General features: G+C 37.6%; 1 protein-coding gene across 2 annotated transcripts; it reads left to right on the top strand.

The window, feature by feature from the left end:
• Nucleotides 1-2,706: 2,706 nt before the first annotated feature.
• LOC121726407 (protein FAM114A2) lies at nucleotides 2,707-13,370 on the top strand. Of its 2 annotated transcripts, none has more exons than XM_042113755.1 (10): nucleotides 2,707-2,953; nucleotides 3,601-3,762; nucleotides 4,579-4,821; nucleotides 5,440-5,650; nucleotides 5,886-6,137; nucleotides 7,216-7,341; nucleotides 7,687-7,837; nucleotides 9,100-9,282; nucleotides 11,301-11,424; nucleotides 13,200-13,370. In XM_042113755.1, the coding sequence occupies exons 1-10, from the start codon at nucleotides 2,783-2,785 to the stop codon at nucleotides 13,272-13,274; spliced, it is 1,698 nt and encodes a 565-aa protein (XP_041969689.1). In that variant the 5' UTR covers nucleotides 2,707-2,782; the 3' UTR covers nucleotides 13,275-13,370. The 2 variants fall into 2 exon arrangements, with proteins under 2 accessions (XP_041969689.1, XP_041969690.1); XM_042113756.1 differs by having other exon boundaries at nucleotides 4,582-4,821.
• The last annotated feature ends 5,043 nt before the right edge of the window (nucleotides 13,371-18,413 follow it).

The raw sequence follows: 18,413 nt of genomic DNA on the forward strand, positions 1-18,413 counted from the left end.
ATACATTTCAGGCGTAATCTTGCCGAACTTCGGCCGCGTATCTTCGGCATGGTATATTTAGACACTTTAAAGTCTTACATTAAAACGGAATAGCCTAAACCAGATGTATTTTTCATACCTTTGTTGGTGTTTTCTAGTTGGTGTTAGAACTTAGACGAAACGAACTTCTTTTCTCCTCTCGTTTTCTTTGCAGTTTCAAGGATTCTTCATTCCCATGATGCTCTCATGCATGTGTACATAGCAGGAAAAAAAGAGTGGTAAAAATTCCAAGAAAATTAAATAAACTGCGATTTAAAATGGATATAAATAAAGTAGAGAATTTTGAAATTTGAATTTTGACGATTTTGACTTTGAGTTAACTTTTTTTTTAAATTAAATATTGCCATTTTAATAAAATTAGTATTTTTTGGCTTTAAAGTTGGACTTACAATAATTAATTAGTTAAAATTACAACATACAAGTGTTACAACTTGCAACTTGCAGCGCTTCATTCTTATTTTACGCTATAAACTTCAAAAACAAGTGGGTTATGGGCGCTGAAGTCCTAAAAGGGGGCGGTGTGAGACCCAAAAAAAAAATGGGGGCGTTGTTTAGAGGCTTGGTGGGGGGTGATTTGTAATTTCATATTGTTGTCTGGATGCTTTTGAAATTTTAAATTCCCTCACATTAGTTCTTCAAAGCACGCAAAAGTCTGACGTATAATTTAAGTACTTGAAGCAGGGTGACCATATTTAAATTACAGATCCTGCCAAACTTTGGTCAAAAACTGTCAAATCCTGCCAAGCCAATAGTAAAAAATGCCCAAATACTGCCATCTTTATTTACTGTTGTTTTAAAGTAAGAAAAGTAAAAATACACATATAATATATTGCATTTTTTCGCATCGTCTTCTTCCATTTCTTCATCTTTATACATAGATTTGTTCATGCGATTCAAAATTTATTTTGTAGGTTTGGAGGAAAATTTCCAATCACTATGCCCAAATACTGCCATCTTTATTTACTGTTGTTTTAAAGTAAGAAAAGTAAAAATACACATATAATATATTGCATTTTTTCGCATCGTCTTCTTCCATTTCTTCACCTTTACACATAGATTTGTTCATGCGATTCAAAATTTATTTTGTAGGTTTGGAGGAAAATTTGCAATCACTATGCTCACCATTCATGCAACATAGATGCAACATGTTTGTTTATAAAATCAGCCAAGTGCGAGTCGGGCTCGCTCACGAAGGGTTCCGTACCGTTGTCCGTTACAGAGAGAAATCAGAAAGTACTTAGGCAAAAAAATTGTGTTTTTTTTATGGGATCAAATATTTATTTTATTAAAATTTTATTATTATTAATAATTAAATTACAAATATAATTAAGGATTTTGTGAAAATTTAAACACTGTATAACTATTTATAGCTTATATTTTTTATTAGTAAGGGGGTATGTGTTTAGCTGTTGCCATTATTGATTACGAGCAAAAAAATCACGTTTGTTGTATGGGAGCCCCCCTTGAATATTAATTTTATTTTGATTTCAGTATTTGTTGCTCCGGTTGCTTGGTTTAGCGGCACCGGAAATACACAATCTGTGAAAATTTCAGAACTCTAGCTATAGCGGTTCTTGAGATACAGCCTGGAGACAGACAGACGGACAGACCGACGGACAGACAGGCGGACAGACAGACATCGAAGTCTCATGAACAGGGTCCCGTTTTTACCCTTTGGGTACGGAACCCTAGAACGGTTCCGAGTTTTCGTATTGATTTGGGAGAACATTATTTCGCATGAAGCGTTGGTAAGCATAACAATCCCTTTGAAACATTTAAAATTATGTATGCCTATTAGAATTTCGCATTTTGCCTATTGCACCCCAAAAATTATCTACACTAAAACAGAATTTGAAAGAAAGAAAGAAAGAAAAAAAAATTTTTATTTGGTAATATTAATTTGAATTACTACCACCAGATTCTAATAAAAAATTCTTTGCTGCAAAAATAACATTTATTTTTCATACCCCAATCCTGCCAAAACCTGCCAAGTTTTTAAAACGTCAACCGATCATGCCACAGGCCAAAATAAGACGTCAATCCTGCCAAAATGGCAGGAACCTACCACATATGGTCCCCCTGACTTGAAGTTTGCTTATAGTTCCCCATGCAATTTGAGTAGTGTGTATTTTTCAAACTATAATAATATTATTATTAGCGACTTTATGGCCAAAGCCCCTTAATTCAAATACAGATTTGAAAGTGGATATGAAACAATGGGGGCGCTGAATTTTTTTTTCTCAAAGTGGGCGGTAGCCAAAATAAGTTTGGGAACCCCTGCATTAGACATTCGTTATCGTGCACAAGTGTAGGAAAGTGATGCAATATCCAGAATGTTGAAAAACGTGCTATTTTTGTTCCCTCCAAAACTCCATCGAAAGTTTTCAGTAAAGCGTCTACCATTTTACTGAATCGACCGACTTGACTTCTTGACTGTATTGACTTTTACTAAGACTTTGACTAGACTTTAGAGTTTAGACCTGACAATATATAGAAAAACGATGCTGAAAATTGTATTAAAAGAATATTGTTTTCCCGCCATAATATATGCGACACTGGCCATGGCTAAATAGCCGAAGTGCCATAATAAGAAAAAAAACATTGGTAGCACGCAGACGTCAACGTCATTTCTGAATTTGACATATTTGTCAAACACGTAGACAAGACGTTTCACGAGTTCTGCACGTAAATAAATATTCATTTTAGATATTGTTAAAACGGTTCAAATATCCTAATAGCTAATATGAGTTCTAGTGATAGCGAAGGTTTTGAAAGTGCAGATGAAGGGAATAACACTCCTATAAAACGAGAAAGAAAAAAACGTTTATCGTCGTCTAATTACAGCGACAATATTTCGGACTACGAAACTAAAAAAAACACTGAAAAGGCTGTCTCGAACTCAGCAGGCAACCAGGTAAAATATGTCTTAACTAATTTCATACAAAACGTTTTAGCCAAAAACCACTGAAATGTATGATTTGTCAAATGTAAAATATCGTGTCACAAGTCACTTGGATAAAATAGGGTTTTTATGTTCTAAGTTCAGCTTTTTTACGTATACACTATACAGCGCATTATAATACTCAACAGTCGACACGTAGACATAGGTTACACGATCAGTTTCTTTTTAATTTCATCCATCAATCTGTGATTGATGGTATACTGATGGTTATAAAAATCAGTCATCAGTCCATCAATCCGTGGGCTAGACGATCAGTTTTCCGTCAATATTTACCAGATTGATGATCAGAATGATGAGAAACTGATCGTGTAACTATATCATACATTAGAGTCTAATGTATGATATAGTTACACGATCAGTTTTGTCTAATGATTAGACAAAACTTTAAAAGTCTAATTATTCAGACATGTAACTTAGTAAAATGCAAATCTATTGCAATTTGCACCAAACCTTGCATAAATATTGAGCTATATTATAACTACTTGTATACAATTCTAATTACACTTATTTCTGTGCAATTCAATACAGTTAATGATTAAAAAAAATACACTTATATCTGTGCAATTTAATACATTAATGGTTAAATAACTCATTTATAGTCACAAGCAACAGATGGTTGGGACAACTGGGGTGATGATGCATCAGAACCAGTAGCTACTAAAGAGAAGGTTGAAGCAATATCCAAAACTCAGGATGTTGAAAACTCTGGCTGGGATGACTTTGACGACTGGGGAGACACTGATGTTATAAGTACAGATAAGGTAAGAAGTTTAGTTATAATAATGTATTTACCATGCATCTATTAAAATCATGATTTATGAAGTTTATATACGGTTGCTGTTAGGCATTTGTGTATTAACCCACATGGTGTTGAGTTATGAATGCAGTCTTGTTCTAAAATATGATCTAAAGAACATGACTGCATTCATAATTATTCAATACATAATATGTTTGGAATGACAGTGATGACTTACAAATGACAATGACAAATGCTTTAAACAAGTCCAATTATTATAACCTAGGCCAGGGGTTCCCAAACTGTGCGCCGTGGAAAGGTAAGAGGGGAGCCGTGAGTCGCTCCTCCTCATTATCCAAAACCACAAATAATATAAAATTAAATTATAATACTAATTATGTAAAGCAGGTAGATGATTAAAATATATTTGTTTATTACTATTTACCTGCTTAACCCAGCTATAATCATTAAAGTTATTTATTTATGTATATTTTTCTAACAGCTAGGTAGCTACGCCCGACTCGGCGCCATGATAAAATATTTTACGTGTAACTGCGCCGCAGGCTTAAAGAGATTGGGAACCCCTGACCTAGGCCATTAAATACAAATAAATTTAAGCATTACTAAAATTTGATCAGTATAGCTTAGGCAAACAAACAAATATTTAAATAGACATTAGACTAATAAAACCTACCATTTATACCAATTGAGCTAGCTTAAAATATTTTGTTAATGCCTGAAATTTTTTGTAGTTTAAAATCATTGTTAAATAAATATCCAAAATGTATTGTATTTAATTCCAAAGCTTATTTAATCAAACAAAGTATTTTATTAATTACAGCCACCAACAAATACAAACCAATCACAACATTCCACACAAAAACCCCAAGCACAAAAACAACCATTGGAGTCACATAATCAGGAGCAGGACATAAAATCGGTGACAGACCGCCTGGCTGCTACCACCACCAAGAGTGATGGCTGGGGTTGGGGCTGGGGAGTAGACTCTCTTCTGAGCACAGCATCGGCAGGCCTCAGCACTGCCACAGCTGGCTTGAGCACAATCACAAGTCAAGTGTCACAGGTTAGTATTACTAGCCATTGGTGTTCCACTGGGCATAAACTTATTTCTGTACATTAGTTGTGATCATGATATTCTAGATCAGCTGTTGACAGAGTATGCCATGCCATCTGCTTTGATTTTGTTCCAATTCATTTAAAGTTTTAACAATTCCCATCCAATTCAAAAGTTTTAACTTATAAAACTTATATGTGGGAGAGCCATGCTTCGGCACGAATGGGCCGGCTCGACTGGAGAAATACCACTTTCTCACAGAAAACCGGTGTGAAACAGCGCTTGCGCTGTGTTTAGCTGAGTGAGTAAGTTTACCGGAGGCCCAATCCCCTACCCTCCCCTATTACCCTATCTCCTCTTAAAAGGCCGGCAACGCACCTGCAGCTCTTCTGATGCTGCGAGTATCCATGGGCGACGGAAGTTGCCTTCCATCTGGTGACCCGTTTGCTCGTTTGCCTCCTTATTTCATAAAAAAAAATCTATACCCCTAAAGTTTTTATACTCTGATATAGTTTAATACCATCATATTCTATAATAACTGCTATTTTTCAGCTTATGGACAGCAGCAGCAGCATATAGGACTTATTTTATAATTATTATAAAACAATATTTTGTTTAAACTTTTAGGGCATTTCAACTGTACTAGAAACTGTAGAAACTGGTATCGGTGCTCCTGACCCTGAAGAGTTAGCTCGAAGAGCACATCAAAATAAGGAAAGTGAGAGTAAGGAGGTGGAGCCTAAAACAGAGGAGAGTACTAATGCCACAACTCCTAACGAAGCCTCATTTCCATTTGGTAGTCTATTCTCGGGGGTGACAAAGTTTGTGGAAAATACGGGTAAACATTTTTCGTATTTGAAACAAGAATGACTTAACGGTTAACACATTTGACATTCTTTTTTTTTTAGTTGCACAATATTTTCATAAGTGATATTAAAAATAATATTACTTATTGTATTTTATTTAGAAACTTACCAAAATAATTCTTTAAAAAGGTTCAGCAATATTGACATTATATTGTAATAAAGTCTTTTGAAACACTAAATTCAACTATTTTTATTCCAAAATTTCAGGTACAAAAGTGATATCAGGTGGTCTAGATACCTTAGAAACTATAGGAAAGAAGACAATGGAAGTTCTCCAAGAGGGAGATCCATTGCTGGCCAAGAAGCGAGCAATGCTGGGGCTGGATGCAGGAGATAAACCAGTTCTGTCTCAGTTACTTAGAGAGGCGAAAGAAAAAGCCGACGAGGAAGACAAGGTGAAAGAAGCGAAACGAGAGGCGAAAGAAGTCCACTATGAAACTCTGTTTGATGACTATGAAGGTAGTAATAGTTTAATATCATATACCACAGACATAGATCAAGATAGATACCGCATGGCGCTCCATTTGTATGAAAACGAGTGTGCCACTTTTCCTACCTACTGTGACGTACCGATGATAAGAATCGTGTTCATTATCATGGCCAACGGGCACATTTAGGCATTTTTAAAATTCCGATTGACGTCTGATTCTGATAACAGACTTTCGAAAGACGAGCATTGCTCGTAGTTTGGGAACGCGATATGGCACGTGAAGTACATACACATGCGGTATCTATCTTGATCTATGTCTGTGTCATATACTTATATTAATACGCGAGCGAAAAACGACCCTTTTGACGAAGAATGCGGAAACGTAGGTGAATTAAATTTTGCACAGTTATAGTTTATGTGGTGAAGGAGTGCATCGAGCTAATAATATTTTGAAATTATGATTTTATCTTACATTTTTTAACAAATAAAACATTGCACAATGTGCACATTACCATCTTTTTGAATGACAAGCCTATACATACAAATTATACTTTTTTGTTCATGGTTGAAGTCTGTTGTCAAATTAAAAATGGATTGTTGTTTTTTTATTAATCCTTCAATCGTGGATTATTGGAAATCTATTGTTATTCTATTGTGTCTTGCTCACCGTTGAGCTTATAGGGCTTGATGGGTGTTATCTGAAATAGTACTATAAACTGGGAGCCAAAAGAGCCAAAAGAGCTTCGACCATTGGGCGATCTCTAGTAATAATAATAGGGTCAGTACATTCCGGCGAGATTGGTGTTATGTGTATGTCTGTTGGAGCCATTGTAGCCACTTGTACATACAATAATTTACTTGTCTCTTGTTTGCGGTTACATTCATCCCGAAAGTCAGTAAAGTTTAAAAATTGTATGTTTTCCTAACACTAGAGTTTGTGTTTGGTTAGGCTGGCTTCACAGCTATCCAAGACTGGCAATACAGGCTGACAATACCGGCGCCTGGATAGCTGTGCAGCCAGGTTTATACCCAATATTATACCTATAAGTTGGTTTGAGAATGATAATTTGGATATCGTTTAACTTAGTTTTTCATATCATATTGCAGGTCTAATACATTTGGAAGCCCTAGAGATGTTGTCCAAACAAGTGAGTATGAGGATAGAGGAGCGGTTGCGGAGCACGCCTGTAGAGAAACGGCAAGACATGAAGGAGACTTTACAGCAAGTAGCCGGTTAGTACACAAGTTTTTGAAGTAAAAAGTTCTTTATTGTACTGTAGTGCATTTTTTTGGGTTGGGTAAAACCGAAAATGAGACTGCTGGCGCGGCACACGACATGTTTTTCTACCGCGCGGCGAAAAGGTATCTCTGATCTGCCGTTTCGGTTTCACTTCTGCCGGCCTTCTTGGAGTGCAAGTCTTTTTTTTATTCCAGTGTTGCTATCTCTAAAATTTCTGTAATAAATGTGAAAGGTTATGATCATTAATGGACATTTGGTTCTCTTTCACGTAAATTCTACTAAACTGACATTCTCAGGTATGTTAAAATTTGAACTATAATTTTATTAATGATTTACAGAACTCTGTGAAATGCCAGAAGAAGACGAGGATGATGATGATGAAGACGATGAGACTTCGCTCGACACACCCAAACCAGAAGCCTTCCACGAGAAACTGCAGAAGGCCACAAAAGATATTGGTCTCAAACTACAATTCCAGCCTTTGATCAAGTAAGGATCATCCGTCGATTATATCTTTTATTAAAAATTCTCATGACTCGGTTTTCGTTGCCAAACTAGTCCTAATTTGCTAGACCGATTGTGTTTAAATGTTGTATGCTTATTATGAGGGTCTGGGAATCGACCAGCATCTATTTTAGCCGGTTTATTTAGATTATTCCAATCCATACTCGATTGGAATGCAGAATGTATTTCAGTGCTGTCAGCACCTGTTTTTATTTCAGTAGCATTTTGAATTGGATTTTTGAAGATTGGGTTACTGCATTATAATAATAATTCATACTACTTAATTATAATTATAATTCATACGTGGGAGAGCCATGCTTCGGCACGAATGGGCTGGCTTGACCGGAGAAATACCACGTTCTCACAGAAAACCGGCGTGAAACAGCCAAGCGCTGTGTTTCGCCGAGTGAGTGAGTTTACCGGAGGCCCAATCCCCTACCCTATTCCCTTTCCTTCCCTCCCCTATTCCCTTCCCTACCCTCCCCTATTACCCTATTCCCTCTAAAAGGCCGGCAACGCACCTGCAGCTCTTCTGATGCTGCGAGTGTCCATGGGCGACGGAAGTTGCTTTCCATCAGGTGACCCGTTTGCTCGTTTGCCCCCTTATTTAAAAAAAAATTAATAAAAATGTTATAATTAAATCTTGTAGCCACACCAAACGCCTTACAATCCTAAATCGCGCTATCGATGTTTTTCTCAGATCGGCATGACATATTTAACAACCTCGCCACTAATAGTGGGCCCAAGCATTGCACACACCTTATATGGCTTACAACGTTTACCGGATTAGCTAGTCTAAGCGTGTTTACACAGGGCGCCGCAGCGGCAGCGTTTTTCGCCGCCGGCCGGCGGCGCGTGTTTAAACACGCTAACTAATAACCATCATAATATTGGTTTTATACAAAACAGTAGAAACAATGTCAAACAAATTGGGACAAGGAGGTGACGATATTATGTTTTTCTATTAGGTGGCTTAAATATCTCGCCCAAGTCATTCCAGTTGTGGTTGTCCACCAACTTTAAGTACATGTCTTTTTTGCGCATGCGATGCCCCTTGATTCGTCGTGGGTCGTTGTTCGTCCCACTGGTTTATGACAGTAAAAGCAAGAGAAATTGCTCTTATGTACTGCGCACACACTTGGGCACTTTAAAATTACTCTTGCGTAACTAGCCTGGTTTTCAATTAAACCGGCCACCGCCAAAGAAACCGGTGTGAGAGTTATTTTTATGTCCTTTTCATTTTTCAGGCACTACTCTGACGTGCTAGACGCAGCGGGTACGGACCTGCCCGCTCGCGGCGTGTACAAGCGCGCGGTGGGCTCGCTGGCGGCGTGCACCGCGCTCGGCGTGCAGCTGTACCACAAGACCGGGGAGATGCTGCTCGTCAAGCCGCGCCGCTCCACCGCCGACGAGGCAGACGCGCTGACGCAGTGAGTGCAGTAACGTAGCTACCGAGGGGCAAGGTAGGGCGGTGCCCTAAGGCGCCCGAACTCAATGGTCCTTCCTAGCTACGCAAGTGGGAGAGTGACTCATATTTACACTTTAATGACTGTACGGGAACTATACTATAGGTCAGCCTTTCCCAAAGTGGGCGATAACGCCCCCTTGTGGGTCTAAAAGTGGTGGAAGGTCTAAAGTCGTGCGAGTTTCTTACGCCAGATCTTCTCGCCGGGGTAGTTCCCGAACCGGTGGTAGGCATCAGGTAGACATTCTGAAAAAATTTGATTCAAATTTACTCAGAAATAAATCATTTTTTATTTTATTTATTTTAAAGGGAGGGAGGGGAAAAAAGTGAGCATTGTGTAGAGGCTTGGAGGGGGATTTATTTCATCTGGATGCATTTTATATTAAAACAAGGGGGGCGCTAAAACATAATAATTTCTCAAAGTGGGCAGTACACAAAATAAGTTTGGGAAACCGTGCTATAGGTGGCAGCACATGTCATTTTCATGCAAAGAATATAATAGTTTGGGAAACCCTGCTATAGGTGGCAGCACATGTCATTTTCATGCAAAGAATATAATAGTTTGGGAAACCCTGCTATAGGTGGTAGCACATGTCATTTTCATCCAAAGAATATAATAGTTTGGGAAACCCTGCTGTAGGTGGTAGCACATGTCATTTTCATCCAAAGAATATAATAGTTTGGGAAACCCTGCTATAGGTGGCAGCACATGTCATTTTTAATCATGCAAAGAATATAATATTTTGGCCGTGACGTGTCGCGTCGCACACTGGTCCCAAAGTAAAATAAATGGGACATTAAGAATTTTCGGAACGAAGGTCAACGGATCAGGCTGATTTTTTTTGTAGACAGCTGATGCAATTACAAGTCACTTTTATAGATGTCGTCCTTTTCAAATATGCCGTATCTACAGAGATAAAAAATAATTAATTATTTTTTGTATGGACGAAATCATAATTTCGTCATTTTATTCCAAGATTCAAACGTATTGAAAATAAATCATAGCACAGGTTATAGAGGGACTCTTGTCGTACATTTTTGTCATAGACCCTCAACTGCGATTTTTGCGCCTTTTAGAGTTACAGGCACTTTATTTATTTTTGGTCAGCAGATGAAGCTGGTTTTTTTTGTAGCATCTGATGCAATTATAAGCAACTTTTATAGAAGTTGTTTTTTTCAAATATGCCTTATCTACAAAAAAAAAAATATGAATCATTTTTTGTATAGACAAAATCATAATTTTGTCATTTTCTTCCATAAAAATGAAAGTACCTGTAGCTCCTAAAGGCGCAAAAATCGCAGTTGAGTGTCTATAACACAAATGTACGACAAGAGTCCCTCTATAAGCTGTGCTATGATTTATGTTGAATATCTTTGAATCTTGGAAGAAAATTACAAAATTTGTATATACAAAAAATAATTCATATTTTTTTTTCTCCGTATTTGAAAAAAACAACATCTATAAAAGTTGCTTGTAATTGCATCAGATGCTACAAAAAAAATCAGCTTCATCCGCTGACCAAAAAAAATAAATAAAGTGCCTGTAGCTCTAAAAGGCGCAAAAATCGCAGTTGAGTGTCTATGAAAAAAATGTACGACATGAGTCCCTCTATAACCTGTGCTATGATTTATTTTGAATACGTTTGAATCTTGGAATAAAATGACAAAATTATGATTTCATCCATACAAAAAAATTATTATTATTTTTTATCTCTGTAGATACGGCATATTTGAAAAAAATAACATCTATAAAAGTGACTTGTAATTGCATCAGCTGTCTCCAAAAAAAAATCAGCCTGATCCGTTGACCTTCGATCCGAAAATTCTTAATGTCCCATTTATTTTACTTTGGGACCAGTGTGCGCGTCGGTCCGCTTGCGAGTATCGCCTTCTGCGGTCTCACCTTAATTACTCGTTCGTCGTCACTTATGTTGTTATACCCTTTTTATTATTTACGTTACAAGATACAACTTTTATTCCCAGGATGACAGTGGTCCTGACGAAACACATCAGCGAGCTGGCGACTCTGTTCACGGAGAAGCTCAACGCCTGCACCGAGGAGGATCAGCAGCAAGTCAACAATTACATCACCAACGTGTTCTTAGAGGTCAGTATATATAATATAATGCGTCCTCTACACTATAGGTCAGTGGTACTTGACGTTTTTTTACGACACCAAGACAAAAACACGTTTTTGTCTTGGAGTCAGCCCTAACCAAATTTTTTAGGGTTAAAAAAAATTAAATTAGCGATTTAAAAGTGGACACATTTTCACGGCTTTGACGACGACTGCACTATTTTGCCGGTGGGCGTTTTCAAAACGTTTTAACTTCACGCGGGCCACTGATAAAGACCCGGCGGCCCGCAGGTCGCTGTAACTAATAAAAATAGATACGCAATGAATACACTATACAATGTCCTTGTATATTAAGCGCCTTTTCCAATTTATCAGACAAGGATAAAACATTGAATAGCTCATGCACTGTTTGAATATTTTTATTCGGGGGTAGTATAGAGAATCAATATAATATCGGCTTCGATTGACCGATAGTGGAGCTAACATGTCGCATTCTGTGATTGCCCATAATAATAAAAGTGTAAAGGTTGGTTACTGATTGCCACTGAGACAAAATAAAAATAAAAACATGGAAATGGCATTTACTGCCGACACAACATTTATTTTGTTGAAACTAAGAAATAGAAACATTAGACTTAGGTCTTAACTTAAAAAGTTTGACACCAAAGTAATTACGCTGCCTTCTTTTTGTATGTTGCGACGTCGACAAATGGTCTTAAATACTTTGACTGCGTGATTTTTTTTTGGTATTTTTATTAAACAAGAAAATCTTGTATACTTATATCGATTTTAACAAAGTTTTGTTTCCAGGAGATTTTTTTCTGGACTTTCGTGGGAAAAAAGGATCTAGCTAGGTTTCATTCGTGGAAAATTGCGCAATTTTGAGTTTTTTCTTTCGGCTTTTTTTATTTATTTTCTGCCCAAACGCGCGGTTTGGCGGCTACATTACGATTCACGAGATCACAAGAAGTTGTATGTAAATGATAGCGCGAGCGGCCGCCGCGCTGTTTAAATAAATCGTTACATACATCTGCTTGTGATTTTGAGGTGTAGCGGTCAAACCGCGCGTTCGCGTGGAGGTAGGTATATAAATCCAGCCTAAGGCTGCGTTTCCACCAGAGATGTGTTTGCGAGGAATGTGTTTTTGAGAACCATCAAACAATAGAATCGCTTCATTGATGTGACCTCGCTCAGCGATTCTATTAAGAGGATACACCAGGGGCGAGAGAAATTGAAAATAGGTATTTGAAAATGTATTGCTGTCTCACCAATCTCAAGTCTCCCACCGCAGAGCGCGATAGAGACAATACGACAAAAGTTCTAATAAAAGAACAGAAAATCTTCGATTCGTTGTCCGCTGATTCCTTCTCCAAAACTTAACCTATTTAAGTACTTTTTTCATTAAGAATTAAAGCAAGACTTGAACTGTGTTCCTATGTTTTATTTTTTGTGTATATTCTAGCCAGTTTTGTTTTCTGGGTGTTTGAACACAGAGGAAAATCTGGCCATTTTTTTGGGTTTTTGGACGTTCTTAACTTTTTTAATAATAAAATTATGAAGAAAAAGAAAACATAGGGATATGCTAATAGTGGCCATAGATATTCAGGAAAAAATCATAACTCTACCGGCATTATCCAGGGAGGAAACAGGGGACAGCGTTTGTATGGAAAAACGGCGGTGTGGACTCCTCTTAACACATTCCTCGCAACACATCTCTGGTGGAAACGGAGCGTTAAACTCCAAAGCTAGATAGAGTAGATACGGCTATATACTATACTATAAACAAAATTTGTATTGTATTTCAGGCCGGCAACAGCTCCAAGTATATTGAAAACGCATTCCAACTTACGCTTCCCATCATTCAGATCGGCGCAGTATGAAGTATCTGCCGCGCGCGCTTGTGATAATGTACAATATTCGTGTATTATAATTTTATATATTCTATCATAAATGTTTATAATAAATGTTGTATAGTACTCCGCGTTTCTATTTTATCTGTAACTAGGTAACTAGGGACTTCCCTGTTATAGCTATGTAAACTTTCCTCTTAAATATCTATACAGTATCGCTAATAACTGAATCATCATAATATTAAAACGCGAACGAAAAACTTTGTAACCCTTTTTACGAAAAATGGGGAAATGTAGGTGCATGAAATTTTGCACAGTTATAGTTTATATGGTGAAGGAGTGCATCGAACTAATATTATTTTGAAATTATGCTTTTATCATACATTTTTTAACTAGCCAGGAATCATTTTTAGAAAATGTCATTTTATTCGTGTTTTATCGAATACCGAGCAAAACTCGTCAAATAGCTAGTAATAATATATACGCAACGAAAAAAAACAGCGGAATGAACTGCATTCTAAGCTATGTCAATATATTCTCGACTAATTATGTAGGTACTCACTTGGAAGTAGAAAACATATTTTATTGATGATTATTGATTACAAAATATCATATAATATTATAAATGGTACAAGTTTTATAAGGTTTCGTTTTATAAAATTAATCCATTCGTTTCATGAGTAAGAAAGAACATTTTTTCCAGTAGGAAAGTTGCTTATGTCCAGAAGTGCGTGTGTTCACTGTGTAGGTACTAGGTAGAGGTACTCCTGCAAAATCTCAAAACTGAATAAAAATTTATTCTGTAAATTGTCAAGAGATTTTGGAGGGCACAGATCAGAGTTTGCATCTCACAAGTCACATGTCGAATAACGAATGCCCAATGCAAATAACTGACCATCAATTTGGATCTTGATTCCGTATACAATGGGCGGCGGAGCCCTATTTTGGCATAAAACAAAACTGCTGACGAGATGGCAAATCCCGCGTCGTGGAGATGTCCCCAACATAATATAGCCCACCTGTTAACCAAGTAGTATGGTACTGGAATGCTTTATTTTAAAGATACATGGAATTTTAAGGGCCAACGCTAAAACTCGCGCGGGCGCACGCTCGCGTGTGAAAAATAGTATGGGCAGCGCAGGCGCGTGCGACGGAGCGCGGACGCGGGCGACGGCATAACGTGATACGAGTTACTAGGGAATGCAATACCGGGATACCGGGATCCCGAAACACCGGGATCCCGCATGCATTTTGCGGGACTAATCCCGGTCGAAAATTTAGCGGGATCCCGCGGGACTGGCGGGATTACAAAGAAGCGTGATTCATACGTGTAACTCTGCGCGCGGGGGCGTGTGAACTGGCTACAGGCAGCCCACTAAACAATTTACCTTCAACCAGCGTTGAAGCTGAGCCAACTTTTTCAGCTGCTGGCTACCTTGTGTCGAATATCAGGAGTCGTTTGGCAGACACAACTTTTTTAACATACACACAACTTTTTTATAAGCTTGGGCTGTATGTATGTAACGGAGTCTTTTAGCAAAATTTTCCGTATGTTTGGAAAAAATAATAATTTTTATAAAAGCTGAAAATAAATAATTTTATTTTTTTAACTATTGTTATTACGTAGCCATTTCCAAACAAAAAGTTTATTTTTTTATTTTTTCTAAAGAATGAAGTATTAATAAACCCTTGTAAAAAAGCGACAAAATGTGTTTTATTTGAGTTTCTAAGAATGAAACGAGTTCTTTCAAGTACAGTCATTAGAACGATTTATTTTACAAGTTTATGTCTACCCTGCGGGATCCCGCAAATTCCGGGATCCAGCGTTATTGTGATGGTTCAGTCCCGCAAATACCGGGATTGAAATTATCTTGCGGGATTGCATTCCCTACGAGTTACCTAAAACAGAGGGAATGCTATGGCGGGATAGCGGGATCCCGCATGCATTTTGCGGGATTAATCCGGTCGAATATTTAGCGGGATCCTGCGGGACTGGCGGGATTATAAAGAAGCGTGATTCATATGTGTACTCTGCGCGCAGGGGTGCGTGAACGAGCTACATGCAGGCTGCAGCCCGCTAATCAATTTTCCTTCAATTCCATACATAATAATTTATATTAATTAATCTGTGTTAAATTCATCTATTTTTTCATTACATCACATTTAAATTTTTTAATGACAGTTGTACGAACCGGCGTGGAAGCTGAGGGAACTATTTCAGCTGCTACCTTGTGAGTTGTGTCGAATATCTGGAGCCGTTTCGTCTACCAAACGGCTCCTGATATTCGACACAATTAATACCTAAACTTTTTTAACATAATTTGATAAGCTTGGGCTGCATGTATGTAACGGATTTTTACATATCTAAATTATTCATTTGCTTTCGAAAAAACAAATGTATAATTTGTGTTTTTGTAAGTTTTTTTTAACTATTACTATTATTACTTATATAATGTAGCCATTTTAAAAAATGTTTAGTTTTTTAATATGTATTTATATCTAAAGTCTAAAATATCAATAAATACTTGTAAAAAAGACGTGTCCAATAAAGTTTGTTTTATTTGATTTTCTAAGAATAAAACGGAGTCTATCAAGTCATGTCATTATATCGATTTATTCTAAAAGTTTGTCCACCCGCAAATACCGGGATCCAGCTGCCCAGCGGGGTTGTGATGGTTCAGTCCCGCAAATACCGGGATTGAAATTATCCTGCGGGATTGCATTTCCTAAGGCTAAAACCCATCTTTTTTTTATGAAATAAGGGGGCAAACGAACAAACGGGTCACCTGATGGAAAGCAACTTCCGTCGACACTCGCAGCATCAGAAGTGCTTTGCCGGCCTTTTAAGAGGTAATAGGGTAATAGGGGAGGGTAGGGAAGGGAAGGGAATAGGGGAGGGTAGGAAAGGGAAGGGAATAGGGGAGGGTAGGGAAGGGAATAGGGTAGGGGATTGGGCCTCCGGTAAACTCACTCACTCAGCGTAACACAGCGCAAGCGCTGTTTCACGCCGGTTTTCTGTGAGAGCGTGGTATTTCTCCGGTCGAGCCGGCCCATTCGTGACGAAGCATGGCTCTCCCACGTATAAGATCACGCGCCCGATTTAGGTCTAGTTACTAGTATGTAGATTGTAGAGGTTTACCTACTGACAATAAGTATACCTATTGTTATCAGACTATAATAATATATTGTCAGTAAACCTCTTTAAACTAGACCTTCTGCGACTTCTAGGGCCTAGGGCAGAGATGGCGAACCAATAGCACGCGTACAACTATTGGCACGCGACATAAAATGTAGAGCACGCCACTGGTCACAAAACTACTCGTAGTATCGAAATTACTTTAACTGTTGGTTAGGTTATGAAGGTTATAGATCCACCAAATTAGGCAAATTTTGAAATATGCATCGGATCACAAAAAAAATAATTAAATGGCACGTTTATGACCTGAAAATTTCTTCAGAATAAGGGCACATGCGAAAAGGTTGTCCCTGGCCTAGGGATGATAATATTGTAATCAGTGGACTGTGATCCTTCCTTTAGGCAATCTTTCGCTCGGTTGTCCATCGCAGCGAACTGTCCTAGCAGAATTATTAATCCCACCAAAAACATTTTCATATAAAAATGTTGCCAAGATGAGAACATAATATTATAGTTCGTCGTGTCAAAAAGTAGTGAGATCTCATGTAGAGCCAAGTTTCTAACCTTACATACTCAGCCCTAAATCTAAAAATCTTAATTTTACACTAAAGCGCGGCAAAATATTTGATAATAATATTATAATGTGTCAGCCGCACGAGGAGAATCTAAAAACTCTACACATTAGTCAAAATCGGTGGCCTGGTCATTTATCATTAGTTACTGTAAGTATATTAAGTTCAAAGCCCTGGCGAATAACAAAATGGCCAAGCCACCTTTTTTGACTTGGCTCTAAAAATTTTCATTTTTTTATTTGCGTTAAAATAACGTTGCTAGATACGATAGATAGCAAAAGTAGCAAAAGTAGCCAAAATCCACCCCTTCTACCTCCCACACTCTTATCTTCATTACGCACCTTTCTTTCTCAGCACGCTGCACGTACGTTCGGGCTATCCCCGAAAAGCGGGACTGAGACTGTCCCGCGCGGGACATTTAATTTTTATTAAAAAATCGGGACGTCTGGCAACGCTGTCCACACTTCACTATAACATCTGCATTCTGCGTATATACATAATACACAATAGGTGCGTCAGGTACCTACGCAAAAGGGTTGTTGTCTGACCACTCTGACCCGGGCCCCGGCTGATACAAATTCGGAACATCTTGTGAAATGTGCATGATTTGCGGTTTTTGCACGTATTTTTTTTCTGAGAATCTTTCTTTTTTTGCTGTCAATAATAGGTCGGTGGGTAACGCCATATGTTTTGCCAAATGTTACCTTTCCTTATGATTGATATAACGTAAAAAATACTAGTATATTTTATTTGAAATTTTAACGGTTTTCGAATACCAAAACTTATGTGTAAAACTACTGTATAGTCTACTAGCGGCCCGCCCCGGCTTCGCACGGGTGGACATTGATTTTTAAATAATTTTTTTTCAATCTTTATTTCTTAGTCAATCTTTATGTTAAGCAGAACATAAAAATGGTTTACACTATTTAGCCTGTAACTACTATATTATAATTATTATACACATTTTTATTGTATTTTTTTTTATATTTTAAGTGTTATGTTTGATTATTTTATCCTTACCTACAGAAGATACTCTAAATTGCATTGGAGATTTATAGTTATAGAAAATAATTATAATAGCAATCAAAAATAATAGTCATTCAAAACGTAATGAATTAATGAAGTACTATAATATTATCCCATCAATGAAGCGGCACCCGGCTGTCGCATAACTATTATATTATAAATCTATTGTGTCTGCGATTCCCATGATCGAGGTAATAATAATTAATATTTACGTGGACTCTCCGGGAGAGCACACCCGCGCGGCGCGCCTTGACGACGCCCAATCTTGACGACGCCCAATTCGCAACGTGCAGCAGAAATCGTAATATTTTAATTTCGCCATAACATTAAAACCAAACGTCCAATTTTAATCATTCACAGACCAAATATCTACATTAACTGTACTTAGTAATGAAATAATTTATTTTGATATGAGAATTAATGCCATGAGTAAAA

The sequence above is a fragment of the Aricia agestis genome, chromosome 4, assembly GCF_905147365.1.
Source record: "Aricia agestis chromosome 4, ilAriAges1.1, whole genome shotgun sequence".
Classification (NCBI taxonomy): domain Eukaryota; kingdom Metazoa; phylum Arthropoda; class Insecta; order Lepidoptera; family Lycaenidae; genus Aricia; species Aricia agestis.